The sequence below is a fragment of the Bidens hawaiensis genome, unplaced genomic scaffold (assembly GCF_021521415.1).
Source record: "Bidens hawaiensis isolate Kalapana, Puna unplaced genomic scaffold, B.hawaiensis_p1.1 tig00044230_1, whole genome shotgun sequence".
Lineage (NCBI taxonomy): Eukaryota > Viridiplantae > Streptophyta > Magnoliopsida > Asterales > Asteraceae > Bidens > Bidens hawaiensis.
In genome coordinates, this window is record NW_027497859.1 from 35771 (window position 1) to 57946 (window position 22176).

General features: G+C 36.9%; 1 protein-coding gene and 1 pseudogene across 1 annotated transcript; one reads left to right on the forward strand and one right to left on the reverse strand.

Moving 5' to 3' along the window:
* Nucleotides 1–6558: 6558 nt before the first annotated feature.
* Nucleotides 6559–12200, forward strand: LOC143594832 (uncharacterized). Its single transcript, XM_077074045.1, has 5 exons — nt 6559–6673; nt 7392–7497; nt 9215–9338; nt 9826–10749; nt 11670–12200. The coding sequence occupies exons 1-5, from the start codon at nt 6571–6573 to the stop codon at nt 12060–12062; spliced, it is 1650 nt and encodes a 549-aa protein (XP_076930160.1). The 5' UTR covers nt 6559–6570; the 3' UTR covers nt 12063–12200.
* Nucleotides 12201–16484: 4284 nt separating this feature from the next.
* Nucleotides 16485–19251, reverse strand: LOC143594833 (receptor-like protein kinase FERONIA pseudogene; annotated as a pseudogene).
* Nucleotides 19252–22176: the final 2925 nt, after the last annotated feature.

The following is a 22176-nucleotide window of genomic DNA, read 5'->3' on the forward strand; positions in this document are numbered from 1 at the left end:
AATCGCTAGTTTCTAGCAGTTTCTCAAACTCTATAAGCGACAGTTGGTTCGTCTATCCTTGAGCAACCGCTACAAAGTTGCAAAACTTTGGTTTTGGACCATGAATGATGATTCATTTCAATATTGAATCACGGGCCCTATCTTGCTCGTCTAACTCACCAATCTCCCAACACAACATCTTGACCTTATGAAAGTGCCGTGCAATTGTCGAATATCGTTAGGTCATCAGGAAAAAGTCGTTCTCCAACAATTGCAAATTGACATTGTTGAGTTAGGCAAGAATATCACAAACCATGTTAGGAATTTATGCCTCTCGGAATTGCTCTGGCATCTCCTTTGCCACCGTGGTCTTCAAGATGAACATCGCTTTCCCAACCATGATCCTTCACATGTATATGGACCCATTCACATCTTTTCTTGGGGGTGTTGTCTATGACCCATAAACAACCTCCTACATGTGTTGCATTTGTAAGTATAGACTCATGCACGTAGACCATGTGTTGTAATTTGGATAACATGACCAACCCCAAGCCCAGACCTCGAACTTAAATCGTTGCAAAACTGTATTCGACTATTTTATGTTATTCGAATGAGAACAAACAAAGGCATACCTTGCTATCCAAGTTTCTTAGTAACCTCTAAAAGATAAAACTATAACATTAATAACAAACTATCACTTATAATTACATGTCGATAATAATTATCTTTTATTATTCTAACATTAGCAAAGTCAGTTTTGCCTTGCTTGAATCTTTGATTTTTTTTTATTTTTATTTTTTAAACAGTGGTAATATATTAGAAAGTATCAACTAACAAAAAAACTAGATATGTGAAAATAAAAAAATTACATTATTAGAAGAGGGTTTTTACTTTTTTAACCACTCTGTCCAAGATAATTTACATTATTATTACTCTTTTTTGACATTAATCTTTGAAATTTTAGAAAGTAAATTTAATTTGATCAATCACTTTAGTAGATTCATTAGAGTGATACATCTCATCCAAGAGGCGGGTCAAAGTGAATTGAACCAAAGTGTCAAACCATCATAGTCACATTAATTCCCCTGCTTTTACATCACATCATAAAATTAATGAATCAAACATAGATGCCATATTAGATGAAGGTATTAAACTAAAAATACATATGTTCCGTGAACAAAACTTTTGTTTGAATTGTACTTTTCGTCACTTATGTTTTATCAAATTTCATGTGTTGTGTTTTAATTATTCTTTATAGTTTATTTTATATATAGACGGTGTCCTTTATCTTTCTGTTAAGTACGGGCTATTAGAAGGAGTTTTTAACCAAAGTAGTGTAGTTAAGAAAAATAATTACCAAATTATTGTAGTTAGAAACATATTTACTCAAATGGGTATTTTTAATGGGGTCCACATCCCACCCACTTCATCTTCTTCCCTATCCTACTTTATCTCTCTCCAGTCTCCACAGTCCAAACTCAATCTACCGACCAGAAGACCAACACCATGAAATCCACCGCACCGTCGTGTCCTTCTAGCAGTTGATGTATTCATTGTAATTCCCACACTAAAACTCACGTTGACTGGAATTTCAATCTAGAATTTGATAAAGAACTAGCTAGATACATAAGTGGGCTTTTGAATAAAGGAACTGAAGAGGTAGGTCCCAGCAGAGCCCAGTTGGACCCGCAAGACTCACCTTGAAGAGGAACGTCTACGCAGAAACCAACTGGATCCGCAGGACCAACCATGCTCAGAGACGTGACGTCCTTACGCGCAGTACGCAAGCTGTTCCCGCAGGAAATGCCTCCCAAAGGTGAAGGACTCCGCCTGTCCCCGCAGCCTCGGATACAAGCCATCAGGGAAGGCCACCCGCGCAGCAAAGCTACACGCACAAGGCACTTAGCTCTCAATCACTCAGTGTCATCTGAAGGAATGAGCAAAGCCGGGAACAATCCCGCACAAGGGCGGGAGGGGGAATACTCCCGCCCAAATAAGCCAGTCCGTACGATAAAGGGAAGATCTTCTGTACTGTACCTGACGAGGTATGGGAAAAAGATCTGACTAAATATACGACGGCTTATTGACCACAGTATGGCGAGCAGCATGCTCCAGTACTGTGTCACTATTAGCCGCTGCCTACTCACCAACTACTGCCATACCACGTGCGTAGCCGGCAGTTGGTGGAAAAGGAATAGTACACAGCAGGCCTGGTCACTATCAGCCGCTGCCTACCCACCAACTACCAGCAGGGCACGTGCGTAGGCCACTGTTGGTGGAACAGGAACACTGTTGCAGCCGGCCACACCTCCTTGGAAACCTACCTTCGGCTATAAATACCACGAATGGTATGACCATCTCATCTTATCTTGTATCATCAGATTATACCTGATATCTGCTCTAGCAATCTCTTAATATACATTTATATTTTAAGAGCAATCTAGTCTGATTCTCACGCCGGAGGGTGGTCACAAGGAGGAACCCCCCTTCTCAGTGACAAGCTCACGGTGTCTGTTTTGCAGGTTATCAGAAGAACCATCTTCTCTGGGTCTAACCCCTCGTGGGAAACATCTATCTAACCCCCAGGTTACTCGTAATCTGCCCGTGGGTTCACTTAGTGTTTCTTCAGGAACAAAGGAGAAATATGTATTACTGTTTCACTATCAAATAATTGATAAAGATTAAACCTTTTTCTAATTTAAAACCTAATTCAATGATGAATGCTTTGAGGAACTGCAAATCTTAAAAATGTTGTTTTTTTTAGTTACAAACAGAATGATTGAAGATTATTAGAATATCAGTTGTTGGATATTCCTGTAGTTAGAACCGGAAACAAATAATTAGAAACAATAAATGATAACGGTGAACAGGGCTTGTGTTTGACACAATTCCCTTAAACAGATTCGCGGTCTGTTCCCAGGGTACTCCGGTTCGAAGCAGTAGCGGACTACCAGACTTGATCACCTGTCTGAAATGAAACCGCAATGATGTTGCAGCGGAGAGGATGAGAGAGTTGTGTGTCTTTGGTCATATGAACTGAAGCATTTCATCTATTTTTATAACAATAAAACTTGTAACTTATTATTGACCATTAGTGCATAATAATACATAGTAATTATCATAATAATGGTCATCATTAGTGCAATGCAACAGAAAATAATAATAATTACTGTTTAATGATCATTAATGTCATTGCCTATCAGTTACGAAATTAATAATAATAATCATTAAGAGAATAATTATCATTAAATCGTTTGACCAACTTCAGTTATGAAATTCTCAAAAACAAATGCATAACCGGAAACCCAATTTTGCACCCCCCCCCCCTACGCGCGGTAGGAGTTGTAGTAAAACATATCACAAATTTTCAAATGAGTAGTGAAGATTGCATCTTATAAACTACTTCTCATTTTGTTCTACGTCCGATGTGGGACAAGGTTTTACAACTTTAACTTTTGAGACATTCATTCACACACACTTCTATTTAATTTTCCAACATCAGTTTCTTGTTAAAAATGAAAATCAGATGCCTAATTCATGAAATTGAAGATCATTATCATTAATTATTTTTTTTGGCATCTCTTGATAAGAAATTGTAGATATGCGGAGAGAGAACGATGTGGGTGTTTAGTGTTTCAGAAATATTAATAGATAACTATGGAGACACCGGTGACAGCCGGAGATGGTTGTTGTAGCCGGTGATGATGGTGCTAGCCGAATAGAGAGTGTTAGAGAGGGGAAAATATGGTTTAGAAGGAAGAAGATGAAGTGGGTGGGATGTGGGTCCATTAAAAATACCCATTTTAATAAATATGTTTCTAAATACACTAATTTGGTAATTATTTTTCTTAACTACACTACTTTGGTTAAAAACTCCTATTAGAAGTTACCATAATCATAAAAAAAAATTGGTGCTTACTCATAAAAAATTAGCATTTATTGCAAGTCATCAATTTGGTCACAAACTATTTAAATGCATTTTTATAAATCATTTACAAGTAAAAGCAACCAAATTTAATAATTTACAACTTATAAACATATATATATATATATATATATATATATATAATTTTCAATAAAACAAATTTAATAATAAAATTAAAATAATACAACCTTATTGGCATTTTTGTTTTATTTATTTATGCTTTATTGACAATTGTCCCAAAATTTATTGACTTAAGGACTAATATATATTGATGAAAATGACTTGCTTGTTTAACCCCTAAAAAGTGTGGCAAATTAAAAACATTAGGTTGCAAGTATTTCTAGAAGTGAGATGTTCTTGAAGGAACATTTATTCATGATTGGAAAAATGAAAGAAAGAACTGCTATTTTAGTAAAAATTGGGGTCCATGTTAAGAACAATATAGGTCGACTATAAATGTTCTCATTTATGAGACCTACCTTCTTTTAAGTTTATGGATCATGTTTAAATTTCATTCAAACCAAAACAGTGAAATCTTTAACTTAATAGCTTCTAAAATTGACATTAATAGTCTGATTTCATGTCATAAGTCATAACTAGCAATAAAGAGTTGCATGTATATTAGCTTACCGTGTAGCTGAGTTCAAGCAATACAACCATACAAGAATAATTGCATCAAATTAAGAAACAAGAACCCAAGAACAATGGATTTGATTTTTGTACAAATGGTTTTCTCCAAAGTGTACCATTGATTAGCTCTCTTACACCTATATACACACGCGTGCGTACACACGTTTTATTAACGAGTCATGTAAAGAATTTTCACAACTAAATTTTAAAAGACAAAATTAGATTTTAATTATTAATCTAGATACTAACTAATGGTTGATAATATGACTAATGGCACCTATAAATTTTACTTTCATTGCCAAAGACAGCCTTCATCTAACGAAAAAATAACCCCACTTGCTTTCTAATTTTTCATTTATGACATTTCAAAACAATATCCAACATTTTGAATGGTATAATATCAGTAATATGTTCATTAAAGGCAATCAAGAGTTACGTTTCCATCAAACTGAGATTGTTATTGTTAATAAAACTAAAAGTTATGAGTATTGCTGGTCACACTATCAATCATTATCATCTTGATCTTTCATTAGAGCAGGCAAGGTTAATTCCCAGCTAGACTTAGATTGCTCCCAACAACGACAATGAAAGTTAAATGTGTCATTGATCACACTACTGTATCAATTATTACCATCCAGGATTAAGTGTAAGCAATAACCAAACCAAAAAACTAGGGGTGCAAACGAGCCGAGCCGAGCCCTAGCTCGACTAGGCTCGAGCTCGGCTCGTTTCGAGCTCTATTTTCAAAACTCGAGCTCAGCTCGTGAGTAGATACTTAAGCTCGAGCTAGACTCGGGCTCGGCTCGTTTACTATTTATCAATTGGTTTTTTATATGATTATAATTATTTTATATATTTTTTTCTATTATAATTTTATGTATAAAATATATATATATATTATTTAGTTATTTTATTTATTTTTTCATAACATTATATATATTAATTAATTATCATTAAATATATATTTTAAAAAATTATATAAATGGCAAGCTCGTTTAGGCTCGCGAGCCGGCTCGAGCTTGATAAGTGAAGCTCGGGCTCGAGCTCGATTATTAAAGGGGCTCACTTTTAGGCTCGAGCTCGGCTCGATTAAGCTCGGCTCGATTGAGCTTTTTAACGAGCCGATCTCGAGTAGCTCGCGAGCAGCTCGGCTCGTTTGCACCCCTACAAAAAAACTAACAATTAATCGATTACTGATTATTTTTTTACCCATCGGTTAACTGAAATAACCGAACCAAACCAGTCACATTTTCTCATATTTCTAGCTTTTATACCTCAATTTCATGTTTTATACCATCATTTCATACCTTTATAATATTTCATGTATTTATATGTTCATATTCATATATATTTAAGAATATAAGTAAAAATTTTAACCCAAATTTACTCGAACTGAAAAACAAAAAATAAACTAAATAAACCAAACCAATTATCTAAAAACTGACCGACTACTTTAACTAAGGCTATTAACCAAACCATACCAAACCGTACACACCTTTATCCTTATCTAGGATTATTAAAATATAATTTGCTATTTCTTTTAGAAATATAAATAAACAAATTATTTTACAAGTAACGAAACAATAAGAAATGAAACTATCATTATTTTTATCTTTGTTTTGGTTGTATAGATCTCAATCATTTAATTAATTTCCAAGATCCATTCCCATTAAACAAAAACAAAAAAAAGCTTAGAGTCACATGGAGGATGATGAATCCATCAGACTAAAACTTAAAAAAAAAAAAAAAAAAAAAAAATTGTTCGTAAACTTCACTCCACTCCACTCCACCAGTCTTCTTCACCGTCAACTACATCTCTCTATACTCTCTCTATATATATATATACATCACATGAACTATTATTATTATTATTATTATTACTTACTACTCATGATACCTTTCAATTGATCCATCAATCGATTGATTGATCTATGATGATGAATCGGAGCTCATCAAAGGACTTACTCACTGGTGCCGGAAGCCGTAATCACAATCACAATCTCAATGCTATGAATATGATTAACGGCCGACGAAGTATGCCGCTAACCAAACCTAACGCCGTTGAGCATCCTAACGGCGGAAATCACACGGATCTCTTCTCGCGTAATCGGACTAGTTTTCCGGCCGACGAATCTGACCGTACGTTTACTCTTTATAGCTCTCTAGCTTATTAATTTAATTAACAGTAGGTTTAAAACCTAGATTGATTGATGCGATTCACATATTCGGTTAATTTTGATAACGATAGTTTTCAGGCGTCGGAACGACGTCGTTTATGCTATTATTTTGGCTTATTGTTTCTGTAATAATAATAATACGGATCTCTTATCGCACTAGTTTTCCGGGCGACGAATCTGACCGTACGTTTACTGTTCATAGCTTTATAATTTATTATTAATATTAATTAATTTGATTAGCAATGAGTTTAGATTGATAAATTTTGAGTCGGAACGACGTCGTTAATATAATAATAATACGGATCTCTTATAGCGTAAAACGTCGCTACGAATCTGACCGTACGGTTATTAATTTGATAAAAGCAACAATAAGTTTAAGTACGGTTATTAATTTGATTAGCAACAATAAGTTTAAAACCGAGATTTGATTGATAAATTTTGATAACGATAGTTATTTTGTGGAGGAATCGGTGGAACGACGTCGTATATGCTCTGCTATTTTGGTTTATTATTATTATTATTATTGTTTGTATAATAATAAAAATAATAATATGCTTCTGCTTTGGATTTATACTAGATTGCTAGGGTTTCAGTCGTTATCTAATTGTTTAATTATTACTGCTAATAGGTAGGTTTATGGATATGTGTAATTAATTAGGTCTAATTTTGTATTTATTTAGTGCAAGCGAGATTAGCGAGGCTTTCGGTTGGAACAGCGAAACCTGCTAAAAGCATATTAGATGATCTGCTCTCGTCTAATGAAGGCGGAAAGAATGATTACGATTGGTGAGTTTTTGGTAACTTATTTGAACTCTGAGCTTATAATTCAGATCCAGCATGTTTTCAATTAGTTGAATGAATCATTTGTATAGTTGTATCTAATGATGGATCTGTTGAATTTTATATATTGTTAATAGGCTAGTATAGTTATACATGATGAGATTTACTTGACTACCGGTTTTGATTTAGTTTATTTGTTGATTATTATCTGATATCATTCATCTAATATTTTCAAGTTTTAAATTGTTGTTGATTATTAAATGTTTGCAAGAATTTTCTTGTAAGATATGGTAACTGTTAGTAAGATAGATTGCAGGATATCTGTGAACGAAAATTGTTTCACTACCGTTTGCTTGAAAGTTCATCTTCTATAGGTTGCTACCTTTTAACTTGTAAGTGGAATTGATTGTTTTTAGGCTTTTAGCCATCTCTTAGTTATTGTGCAAAGAATGATTACGATTGGTAAGTTTTTTAGTAACTTTGATTCAGATCCAGCGTGTTTTCAGTTAGCAGAATCATTTGTATAATTTGTATCTGATGACAGAATTATTGAGCTTTATATCTTTTTAATAGGTTAGTTGAACGCACAGGGTGTCAGGGTGACATAGACTACTTAACTACTAATTTTTTAGGTTTGTGCTGATTGTTGTTCCAAGATGTTTTTTAATTATTAACTGATATCATCTAACTTTCAAGTTTTAGAGTATTATTGATTATTACATGTTTGCAAAAGTTTTCTTATAAGATATGATCATCTCACTCCATTTGTTTAAAGATCACCCTCCATAGGCTACTAATTTTTTAACTGTAAATTTATTTTGACATACTTTAAATGAAATTGGATTGTTTTTAGGCTTTTAGCCACCTATTAGTTGTGCAAAGAATGATTATGATTGGTAAGGTTTCTAGTAACTTTGATTCTGATCCATCATGTTTTCGCTTAGCAGAATCACTTGTATAGTTGTATCTGGTGACTGACCTAGTGAATTTTATGTCTTGTAAATTGACTAGTAAAGTTATACAGGATGAGATTAGACTACTTGTCGAGCCGGGGGTCTCACCGGAAGCAGCCTCTCTATCCCTATGGGGTAGAGGTAAGGCTGCCTACATCTTACCCTCCTCAGACCCTACCATAGCTTTGCTATTGGTGGGATATACTGAGTACGATGATGATGATGATGATGATGATGATGATGATGTTGATTGCTGTTAGAAGATGTTTGATAATCATTAGCTGATATCATCTAACATTTCTAGTTTTAGAGTGCTGTTGATTAGTAAATGTTTGCAAGAATTTTATTGTAAGATATGGCAACTCTGTTTGTAAGATAGATTGTGGGATATTTATGAATGATCATCATTTCACTACCATTTGTTTAAAAGTTTACCCTCTCTATGCTACCTTCTAACTGTAAATATGGCCTAATTTTAAGTAGAATTGGATTGCTACCTATTAATTGTTTGGCTAAGAATCAACTTTGTTGTATAACATTCTTCAATTCACATTGACACTCATCTATTTAAGTGATCTTCAATAACTGATACCAGCTGATAGACACAGAAATGAATAATTGCTTTTGCATAGTGGATAACTGATAGGTGGATGTCACAAGTACACTTAAGCACATACTAAAACTTGATTTTATATCTTTTTTTTTCTTTAATCTATGAAGATATCATGTTTGGACCGGGATTAATGAGGTACCTCATTGACTTTATACAGGCTTCTCACGCCTCCAGGAACCCCTCTTGTTTCTTCTATGGATGCAAAAGAATCTCAACCAAAACCTGTCGCTGCAAGAAGCAGGTCTTCAGTTAGATCAAGTTCTATAAGCAAGACATCTAGGGTTCGTGCTTTTTTTTTTTCCTTTCTTTTTCGAATGCACATATTTATTCACTGTTTGCTCATACAACATGTTCTGCATTTGATCCTTGGGCAAACTACATGAAAGAAACAAACTTTACACTTTTTTCCTGATTATAGCAACAAATTTAAATTGCAAAACTGAAACTAAATACACTTAAAACACACTTTATTACCTAATACCTGTATGCCACAGCATCTTATGTGACATTTAATAAATTTTTTAAATTCTACAAAGATCATTTAAAACTTGTTAATTTTGTCTCATAAGCATTTTTTTGCATATGTGACATATATGTGTGCTGGTTAGCATTGCATAAATCAGCTCCCTTTCAGAAATTACAGTTAATTTGTGGTCTGGTTACTAAAATGGGTAATAAATTGTAACTTGATCTCTATTTTGCACCTAATTAAAATATTGTTTCCTAAATTAAAAAAGGACTGAACTTAATTTCATATGTGAATTGCAGCTTTCTGTATCTCAATCTGAAAGCAATCCTTCAACAAGACCAACGAGAAGCAGTTCGGTTACACGTTCTTCAATCTCAACCACCCAATATACAAACTACTCCAACCGAAACACAAACATCCTAAACACAAGCTCTGCTTCCGTTTCCTCTTACATAAGACCATCCACCCCAACTAACCGCTCGTCCACGTCAGCAAGAGCATCCACCCCGTCTGCCACCCGTACAACCCCGTCACGCGGGTCCACCCCTTCTAGAGCCCGTCCAACTCCCACTGCTGACCGAACCACAAGACCTTCACAACCCACACGACCTTCAACACCGAGTTCTAGCTCCCGGCCACAAACACCCGGATCCTTAAACTCACCCATGGTTCGTCCCGCTTCCCGATCGTCCACGCCGACTCGTAGAACCCTAACACCGTGTCTCTCCCAATCTGCCACGTCACCGGCTTCTAGTACACGTGGGCTGTCTTCAAATGGCCGAACCGTTGGGCCCGGGTCTAGACCAAGCTCGCCGAGTCCACGTGTACGCCCGCCACCTCAGCCTATCAACCTACCTGATTTTTCACACGAGACGCCACCTAATCTTAGAACGACTTTGCCGGACCGACCTTTGTCGGCTGGTAGGTCCCGCCCGAGCGGGTCCACTACTGTGAAGGGGAATCTAGAACCTTCTAATACAAGTGCTAATATTACAAGAAGACATTCTTCACCTATTGTTTCTAGGGGACGGGTCGTGGACCCCACTGGACGGGGGCGGGCCCACGGTAACGGGCATGTGTTGGAGAATGTAGAGCCTAGAAGAACTTCACATTTGCCTGAATCACTTACTAGAAAACCCGTGAAGTCAGTAAATCCCGAGAGTGGTACCGTATTTGGGAGGAATATATCAAAGAAGTCACTAGATATGGCAATTAAACATATGGTATGAAACTATAACTCCTTTTCTTTTTATATCTTCGTTTTATATATTGATTTGGACTTTAGGATGTCAAAACACTTCATATTTAGGTTTGGCTATTTAGGAGAAACTTGAAGTTACATATAGAAATTAGATCTTCATATATTTTCAGCAATATATATAAGTGTGTCCTCTTTGGTCATTTTTTTCTGTTAGTTTTTTAAATAACCAGAATTTATCGAACACTCAAGTATATGGGTGTAAATGAGCCGAGCGATCTCATCCAAGCTCGAGTTCGGTTCGTTTAACTTATGAGAGCATAGGATCAGCTCTTTTGAAGATTGTGCTCCATTCATTTTTCTTTGTTGAATATTTATTTACTTTAATATGTGGGTGTAAATGAGCTGAGCGGGCACATTTAAGCTCGAGTTCGGTTCGTGTAACTTTTCTGAGCTCAGTATCGGGGCTTGTTTAAAGCTTATGCTCGTTTTTATTTGTTAAGTGTTAAATTACTTTATACACACACACACTTAGTTGTTTTTATATTTTTTTTTATTAATTTTATATATAATTTATAGTATGTACTATTTTTACCAGATTTATATATTTATTATATGAAATATAAAATTTTATATTTATTGAAGTAATAATCTCATTTGCTCGGGCTTGTTTAAGCTCTGCTCGATTCACGCTTTTAGCGGGCGGATCTCGAGCAATTCACAAGCGGCTTTGGCTTGGCTCGTTTACACCCCTACTTAAACCTCTTATTATCCTATTTTGTCAACCTCAAAACACTATGCGCAACACCTTTTATTATAACCGATCTAATTTTAATTATTCAATATCAAAATGCATACCCAAATCTATCTTTCTTGCCAACATTAACTATTGAAAAAAATTTATCTTTAAATATTCATGAACACGGTTCATTGCTTTTCTTACAGGATATAAGAAACGGAAGCTCTCGCCCGCTTTCAGGGTCAACACTCTTTCCTCAAAGCATTAGGTCCAGCACCACCAGGACCCAACCGGGACGCACCTCAAGTGCACCAGGGTCCATAGACGGTTCTACCAACAACGGTCACGGGTCAGAAAACGGAAACTTTGGTAACGGGTATCTATGGAACCGAGGCCAACCCATAGAAGATCAAAGTCCACGTTCTTCTAAGTTATCATCAGAAGTCGACATTTATGAAAGCTCGAGGTATGATGCAATTTTATTAAAAGAAGATTTGAAGAACACGAGCTGGTTGCATAGTGCAGATGACAAGATTGATGAAGGTCCGTTGTTTGATAACGGGTTCGAGTCACTCCCTGAACCGTTTGGACCGTTGTGACCTTCGAAAAATGGTTTGTTTCGTTTGTCGGTTTACTAAATTTGTGCTTAATATTCATTTAATTAGTAGTTAAAAAGGCCGTTTAGTATAAGAAAAGAAAAACAAAGAGAATGTGTTAACAAAAAAAAAACAATAAAAAGAGGGTGATTTTGTTGTGTATTTTATACGCGCTTAAATATTTATGTCGAGTTTTATCGTTTGTTAGTATGTGAACCTGTGTGAACTTTTGAGGTTCAAGTGCCTTGGTTATGTTCGACCGTTCGGTTCAGTTTAGCCTGTTTTGACGAAAATTTTGGGTCAACCCGTTAACTAGGGAACAAGAAGTCAAACCGCCTGTTTAATTGGGTTGGCTGGACCTGGTGGTTTTGTCGGTTTGACTACTTAATTTATTATTACATTTTCAAGTCTTTAGCTTTTTATTAAAGCTACCAACTTAATAAAGACTATTCATGTTTATACGTATACAAACCATTAGATTATATTAGAACTTTTAACATAACAATTCTTGTCAAAATCATTGATATACTGCAAGGGTTATGCTAAAGTATAACAATCTTTAAATCTGTGCATCATATGGGAATGGACTATGATGAAAATTGCATGTACGGTTTCGTAACAGTGAATCTTTGAATTGAATGTACGACTGTAACGGGTGTCGGGGTGTCAGGTCAATCGTAAGGATAGACTTAATATGAACTATGCGTCTATACAAGTATACAACTAGAAATTGATCCCTATGAGTCTTTGACCGAAGTTACATGATCGTGAGTTAAAAAAGGGTTTGGTTCATTGATATCATATACAAAAGTGTGATTCGTTCTATTAACCCTTATAATTGTTGGGGGTCTTTCGGTTTGAACCTTAGTACGGTAAAAAAAACTTTTCTTTTAAAGAACTAAATTTTAACCTTTTGATGACACGGTGGAAAACAGCATGCTCAGTCATCAATTATTTATGTGTCAAGCATGTCATTTAAGCTGTATGATTATTCATGCATGTAGCATGTCTCATACGATGTGTTAGTGATGTCTAGATAGTGTGCTAGTAATGCTTCTTTAGCCGACTTAACATTTATAGAGGTCGTAAAAGACGTGTGGGTGACAATTAGTCCAATAAAAAAACAATACCGAATGAACCGTTGTTGATTGTTGAAATGGTAAATGGAAACATGAAAATAGAAGAAGAAAAAATATATATATTGACCCATTTTTTAACTCCTTCCATGAAAAGATAAATCGTTTATATAGAATCAAATTCATTAAATCATGCCCATAAGTTACTTGTTTTATAAGGCCGGCTCTGATAAAAATATAAAGTCAAAAGCATTATTTGACTTCTGAGTTCTAAATCATGTGTACCGAGTTTTAAAAAATTTAAATCGAAAAAGCATGAAGAACGGAAGGTGTGAAGTTTTTTTATCATTTTGACGTTGAGCTATTTTTTCGTAGGACCTGCTTATGGGATGGCACCATCCTCGGGCACAATTCGTGTGTCGACTTGACTTGTTTACAACAAAGAAAAACATATTACTTGCGATATTAAAAGATTGGTCACCAATCCAATTTTAGTGAAAAACTTGTTCATTACGTCAATCAAATTCAATCCTACCATTTAATTACCAATCCAGTTTCTTAACCGATCTGCCGGAAAGAAGGTTAACAGTTAGACCAACTGACATTTTGGTCTTTGGATGGAGAGAAGAAAAAACATTGTGGAGAGGTGCTGTTTGTTTTTTAAGACAAAAACTGTCTGCAATCTGATTTCATCTGATTGCATGTCTGGAACTGAAGATGTGGTTTGAAGGTCTGCAATCTGAAAATATAATACTGTTTGTTTTATAAACTGAGTATCGTCTGCATAAGCTGAAAATTAGTTACCTATCATACATATCAAAGTAGATAGAAGTCATTTAACGTCTGTAGACTAGTAAAATAGTTGGTGGTGGGCGGTGGACGGTGGTGGTGGCGGACGGTAGGTGGTGGTGATGGACGGTGATGGTGGTGGGTGGTGGACGGTGTTGGTGGCGGATGGTAGGTGGTGATGGCGGACGGTGGGTGGTGGTAGTGGACGATGGTTGTGGCCGACGGGTGGGTGGTGGTGATGGATGGTGGTGGTGGGTGGTGGACGGTGTTGGCAGCGGATGGTAGGTGGCGGTGGCGGACAATGGTTATGGCCAACGGGTGGGTGGTGGTGGTGGTGGGTGGTGGTAATGGTGGGTGGTTGTGGTGGACGGTGGGTGGTGGCGGTGATGGACAGAGGTGGTGGCGGACGGTGGGTGGTGGTGGTGGACGATGGTGGCGGTGGCGGACGGTGGGTGGCGGCGGCGCACGATGGATGGTGGTGGTGTTGGACATTGGATGTTGGTAGGATGTTAAGAAGTGTGAAGATGTGTGAATAAGTTAAACAATAGCTTCTTTTTTAAGACCATAAAATTAGTTTGCAGATCTTATTTAAAAAAAACAAACAGTTTTCAGAAGTTTATGTCTGCGCGCCCGCAGACATAAGCCTCCTGCAGATGTTTTAAGAAAAACAAACACCACCTTAATGGGGGTTTCCCTTCTCAAGGGCTTGGGGAATAGTGTTTTCACGATGGGTCAGACTGTATTGAAAGATTCTTCATGCGAAGTGACTAAACATGAGAAAGCGTGTCTGATAACAAACACGTGTCCAACTGGTCATGAATAGTAGCGTTATAACCGCCAAATCTACGAGTGTGACTTTCAAACATTTTGGTTTTGCTATTCAAAAAAGCTAGTGGCGTATCTTATTATCCGTTTGCCAACCAATTCGATGTAAATACTTATCTTTAATGAGTGATTAAATATCTTATATTCTTGGATGATAATGAATTTGTCAAGAAATATTCCTAGTATTTGTTCTATCAATTCCATCGTTTTAAGTTGATTCTTTAAAGGTTACTAGGGACACAAGTAAAACTATTCGATTCACATTATCTAACCAAATGAGAACACCTTATTTTTTTATTACCTATGTACCCAAAAGTTTTGCCAAATTGGTAAGGGTAGTGTTCCATTCATACCAAAGTACCCAAATATGCTCCAATCAATCACACACACGCACGCAGTTATTCATTCATATGTTAGAGATTTGATTCATGAAACCGATTTCTTTGGGAGAGGTCCTTTGCCGAGTACCCTAATATTCATCGGTCGAGATGAAGACGAAAAAGAAAACTAAGTGAAGGCAAAGACGAAAGAGAAGAATGATAGGAATAATTATCTTATAAGCTCGTTTCAAACACATGTTGAACTACCAAACTCTTGAACCGCAAATCAAGCATGGTGGTCCCAATCATACATACTTTGTCAATTTGCTCAATATGTTTAATTGTGATTTGATTGTTGTGTTGATCTCATATAACCGTTTCCACATATGCATGACCTTTTTTTTTTTTTGATTTTTTAATTCAACACATATGTAACGTAGACTTGTATAACCTTTATCTTTAAAACCTATGGTATCAAATCTGCTTTGAAAAATTAACTCTTAATGCACATGCTTAAGGGTTGGTTAGTTAAAACCTATTACCTAGGCTTTGCTAGTTAAACCATAACACACCATCTCACGGTCTACTTTTAAAGCATTGGTATGTCTATAACATAGCATGATGTATAATAATACCAAATTAAGACAAAGCATGCCTATGAACGGCAACTTTTTTTTTTTTTGTGTTTAGGCTACCGCACCCTTTAATCTGGAGAGCTCCGTTGCCCAACTCTTACCAGATTATATTGCCGTGCCCAAACTGGTTTCAGAGTTTGGCTTAGGTGATCCCCCGGGAAACCATACCGCCGGTCGCCACTTAACAGTCGTTGTGCCGTCACAAGAATATAACTCTTTGACGTAACACACGATGAGACTAAAACCCAGGTTGGCTCGGGATTCGAACCAACAATCTCGCAAGACCTAGCTCAGATATTTCATTGTCAATATCCATTCAACATAACACTAAATGAGAATGAAACTTAGATCTTTACTGAAGAATCTTGTTACCACTAAGCCACAAGTGGGCTATAGGATGATCACAACCAAACATTAAAAGTTTGATTAACCAAACACAAATAATAATAAAATATATATAAATAGTAAATCACCACTAACATGTTGAGGGACATTTTCGTCAATCTAATTATTCTAACCCCCCAAGCTACAGCTATCATTACAATACTTTACAACCTTAATCCAACTAGCAACAATTGGAAGCATTTGACTTATGTTACATGCCAACCATTAATATTAATATACACATATGTAAACATCTCATCTCATAAACTTATAAATACAATTTATATTAATTAGATATCATATCATATTATATCCCAAAAGTGAAAAAAAATAAAAATAATAGAAACAAAAAGCCTTCAAGATGATCAAACCCTTGTGTGTAAAAAGAAAAGAGTAACATACCAATTTATAAACCATAAGACATTAAATTTACCCGTCTCAACGGCCTTTCGGGTTCATAATTTGCGAGAAAACTGCACTCGGGGTTAACCCATCCGAATCCTCACTAGCGAGACTCCGGCCACCAATGCTCATAGACATCCCCGTGCTTCGAGAGTCGGTCACATTCTCATCATAGTCACCGCGGCCATCTGCCGCTTTGCCCTTTAGTGGCATTTCCTCATAACCACTACCGCCGGATTCCAAATCCAACGCCCCTTTGCCGCCACTATCCTCTGCACTCTCTTGAAGCTGCAAAGCAAACTCAAGGTTCCACAACACATCGCCCATTGATGGGCGATCGATACCCTGATCCGCCACACACTTTACAGCGGTCTCCGCTACTTTCTTAAAACACTCTGGTGAGATTTTACCTTTCAAAAATGGGTCAATGATTTGGTCAAGAATACCCTTTTTGTGACAGTGTTGAGCCCATTCGGCTAAACTCACTTGCTCTTTAGGTAGTGTCGGGTTCAAAGCGGGCCGGGCACATAATATCTCAAAAAGCACCACCCCAAACGAGTAAACATCGGATTTATCGGTCAACTGTTGCCTTCTAAAGTATTCAGGATCTAAATACCCGAAACTACCCTTCACCACGGTGCTGACGTGGGTATGATCCAAAGCAGGCCCTGTTTTGGACAGCCCGAAATCAGAAACTTTAGCGACCCATTTCTCGTCTAGCAGAATGTTGGTTGTTTTGACATCACGGTGGATGATCGTGTGTTTCGCACCTGTGTGGAGGTAATGAAGCCCGCGGGCCGCCCCAATACAGATCTCGAGGCGTTGTTTCCATGGTAACGGTTGGTTTTGAGTTTTGTAAAGATGTTCGCGAAGAGTCCCGTGAGCCATGTAATCATACACCAAAATCATCTCGTTATTGTCTTCACAGTAACCGATTAACGACACGAGGTGGCGGTGACGAAGCTTTGAAAGCATCTCGATTTCTGTTTGAAATTCATTTACACCTTGATCGGATAACGGGTTGCCCCGTTTTATAGCGACTTTAGTGGCCCCACCATCTATTTCGCCTTTGTAAACTTTACCAAATCCACCCACACCGAGAAGTAGAGATTCATCAAAGTTATTGGTGGCGGCTTTGATATCGGAAAACGAAAAGTGGCGGCATAAGTTTGATGGAAGGGAAGAAGCATAGCTTCCAGTGGTGGCCGTCTTGGCGGTAGAGCCCGAAGAGTGCGAGTTTCCATATAAGGAGAGCGGGAGCCAGCCCGACGGGCCATCACTCGAGCTCGGATCCTTTCGTTGCTTCCTTTTACGAGTTAAAAAGCAAACAAGCAAACCGATGATGAGAATAGCAGCAATACCGCCACCAACACCTCCACCGATCACCCCAGTTTTGCTTGACTTACTTGACTTTCTTGACAATACCCTACTAGGGTCAATGATTGGCTGTACTGGTACGGGTTGTGGAAGTGACCCCGCAAGATTACCGTCACTCGCATTTATTTTGAATATCTCAACACCGTTCAAGATCGCATCATAATATTGCGGTTTCAGTGCAGTGTTTGGATGCAATTCTAGCCATAGATCTTGCCTTGGAGTCTTGCCAGAAAAAACGACAACATAATCTTTAATCACGGGAACCTCTTTCTTCGTTGCCCAAAGCATCACATCAGCTTCGGTCTCTGCAGTTTGATTATTGATGAAAACTTCAAACACCCGTTGGTTAGACTTGGTTATAAATGGAGCAACTTCACAGAAATGGAGCCTAACCAGATACGAAAAGCCCGTGTCGACATCAAAGTACCAACTTAGATTGTAACCCAAGTTGACTTCCGGGGTCGGGCCCATTGACCGGGCTGTTTTGTACACGTCAGCCGGTGCCACATAATCATGCATACCCGAAGGGTAACTGATTGTGATGTTTGGATCTGTAGCAACAGGAACCCCAGCAGACACCCCAAATATATAAGGTACATCACCTAGCCACTGTCTATAAAGCCCGGTATCACCCGATGCTGAAATAGTCTGACCGCCAACGTTTAACCGATAAACTTTTTCAAGAACCGTGGAGTTGTCGATATTAATTGTTGTGCCAAAACCTACCATCATGGTGTTTCCATTAGACGCGTAAATATCGGGATGTGAAACGATTTCAATCCCGTTTACAAATGCATATGAGCCGGGAGTTCCCGGAGCAGGAGTGAATGTTAGATTCAAACTCCCTGAATCAACATTAAAAGAATATTCCTTCAAGATGTAATCATAGTTCAGATTCTTAGCGGTTTCATATGCACTGAAGTTTTTCAAAAGAGTATATGATCCAGACACAACAGAGAAGACACCTTTGGAGGTATCATTAATATTAGCATAAACTGCTGGATAGAAGTAAAGACGAACAAATTTTCTTCCAGGACCTACAGGGAAACTGTAGGTGAATTCAGATGTGAAAATACGAGCTGTCATGTAAGGAACTGCTGGAACATCAGGTTTTTGAACGGTTGCATCGGCAGCTATGGAATTTGCAGTAGGTGCGAATTTTGCATCGGAGGTCCATTTTCTATCGTCTTGATCAGATAAATCATTACTTGCACCACAGTCTAGAAAAATTCTATCGGTAGGGGCGTAATTAGCAGCTAGAATTGAATGAATTGCACAGCCAAGTAGCAGAAAACAAAGGAAGAAATCGAGCTGGTGATGCTTATTAGGGCTTCTCATTATAATTCAACAAATTCAAACCTGAAAGAGAGAAAAATGATCAAACAAACTCAAATCAACACTTGATTATCAAAAGTCTAAAGCGATACACATATGAGCATACAGATAACACAACTGATAATAACTGAAAGTGATATATACACAAATAATCAAATCAACTTTAAATAGTATGAACAGTTGACAAATTCAACAGGTGATGCCTATTAAAGTTTCTCATTATAATATAACAACTTAAAACATGAATCATAAAAAAATAACAAAAAATAAAAATAAAAAATATTCAAATCAACTCTCAGCTATCGAAAAATCAAAGCTCTGCGCACATGAACATACAAAAAAAAAAATTAATATTAACTGAAAGCGATATCTATACAAAAAAAATTAAATCAACTTAAAATACAATGAACAGTTGATAGATTCAAACTAAGCATATGCTCCGTATCAATTCTCGATTATCGGAAAATCAAATCGCTACCATACGAACACACAGGAAACACAAATTACCTATTAACTAAAAGTGACATCCACACGAAACATCAAATCAAAAAAACTTTAAATACGATGAACAGTTACTAAACACGTAATACTCAACAGCAATCGCAAAAGCTATCATACTCTATAACAGTTAACAGCACCGAACAACCTAGGGTTTCAATATTCGCCGATTTCAATCATTTTACAACGAATTTGAACTCAACAACAAACACAAAGCTAATTATCAACAGTAATCGCAGATTAACAGCACAATGAACAACCTAGGGTTTCAATATTCGCCGATTTCAGTCATTTTACAACAGATTTGAACTCAACAACAAACATGAAGCTAATTATCAACAGTAATCGCAAATTAACAGTACAACGAACAATCTAGGGTTTAAATATTCGCCGATTTCAGTCATTTTACAACAGATTTGAACTCAATAACATACACGAAGCTAATAATCAACAGTAATCGCAACAAATTGAAAAATCTATAGCAATTAACAGTATATAGAATACCTAGGGCTTCAATATTCTCCGATTATAGTCATTTTACAATAGATTTGTACTCAATAACATACACGAAGCTAATTATCAGCAGTAATCGCATATTAACAGTATATAGAATACCTAGGGTTTCAATATTGGCCGATTATAGTCAACTGACAGCGGATTTGAACTCAGTAGTATAGACGAAGCTAATACGCGTACAGTTAAAACAGATCTACGAAGTTTAAGAGCTAAATTAGGTTAAACAATTGCTGTGAGAATCTGAAAACGTGTGAAATGAAGAACTAAGTGTTACCTGAAGAAGAAGAAGAAGAAGTAGTATTGTTAGGTTTAATCCATTGATTTTGAGACGATTGAATGAATTGGTTGTATGATGATCAGAGAGAGAGAGTATTATTAGTATAATATTAGCTGGCTGGCCGGTTTATACATACATATCATAAATTATATTATTATTATTATTATATGTTGGTGAGAACGTGGTTGATGTAATGGTATTGGTAGAGGCGGAGATATTATCAAAAGACAAGACTGCCCTTCATGTTAATGCTTTATAGCAATGTTTTCAGACCTGGCCTGGACATCGACCCGGACTCTTTACCCGGTCAAAGGTTGGACCGACCCGGAAGGACAGACCGGTGTTTGACCTGGATGATGTCATAAATAATTTAAATATATATTTACATATATATATAAAATTCATATACATATAAAAAATAATAATAACCAAAATAATAATAATAACAAACTTTAATGTTTATTTATGTTTTATACATTGTTTTTTAAATATATGTGATTTATGTTTGATCAATAAAGACATCAATGAAGTTTGGTTGGTTGGCTTATGGGGTAATTATTAAAGCTTCTATATTTGAAATGACCCAAGTTTGAATCCTGGCATGCATATTTCATTTTGGATTTTATAAAAAATGGGTTTTACCGGTCCACCCGTCGGGTCAACCGGTCCGGTCTGACCGCCACCCGTAAAACCCGGCCGGGTTTTTAGAAACGTCCAAAATACATTGACCCCGCCGACTGACATGAACGACATTTATTATTTTTTTGCGTCTGGAACTGTAGAGTTGCTTAGTGGAATTCAGTGGGTCATGCATAGTAATGTTATGACTCAAAGATCAACCAATGTAGTTTTTTAAAAGATTGAGTTTCGCAGTTCCACAGCTTGTTGCCCACTTGTCTTCTGTTTCGATTTAATCACTAGTTTTCAGTTTATATGTAACTAGTTTTTCACCCAGTGCAACGCGCCGGGCAGGTTGGTAAAACTTGGACGTTGTCGGTCCCAAGCATTGAGCTGGTAAGTCGACACCAATTTGGTCGGTTTCATTGATGTGCATTATTGTTCCGTTTCCCGTCGCAAAGCGCGGACTCTTCCGCTGGTAATTATAAAAGCACCTTAAAAGTAAAAAACTAAAAAATGAAGGAAAAATATAATGAAATAATAGGCATAAGTTTTGTTAGTGGAAAGGCTTGAACTAGGACTACAAATGTGGAACATAATCCTCTTACCATCAAAGCAAATCAAACTATGTTAACAACCTTTATTTCTAATTTATTTAACAAAGAAAACCCAACTAAAATAATCAAAAATAAGACTTGTGGTACCAAACTTTTCTTTTATACTTATTAGATAATTAAAAATAATAATAATTGTGTAACGATTGCTGTAGAGTTTTGAGAAGAGTTTTGACTACCTTACATTTTTGTAAAACTCTAAAAAGCTACGTCTAAGGGTGAAGAGTTTTGACTACCCATGGTTGACGGTGTAGCGAAGAAACGCCTTTGGGGCGTTTGTCGGAGTCAACACCAGGTGGCAACACGAAGGGTGTTAAGTGGTATTGATAGAGCGTTACATGGGCGTGGTGAGGTTGGGTGTTAGCACGGTAGCGCCTAAAGGGACGCATGAGGAGGCGTGAGGATGAGGCAGTGGGCTTGGCGGACATGGCTATGATGGGTGTTTCTCCTC

Bases quoted from the DNA above. Each gene is read 5' to 3' on its own strand.
- LOC143594832 (XM_077074045.1), top strand. From the start codon at position 6,571: ATGCCGCTAACCAAACCTAACGCCGTTGAGCATCCTAACGGCGGAAAT. The intron at 7,498-9,214 runs GTGAGTTTTTGG...GACTTTATACAG, and splicing joins GGAAAGAATGATTACGATTG to GCTTCTCACGCCTCCAGGAA. The intron at 10,750-11,669 runs GTATGAAACTAT...CTTTTCTTACAG, and splicing joins ATATGGCAATTAAACATATG to GATATAAGAAACGGAAGCTC.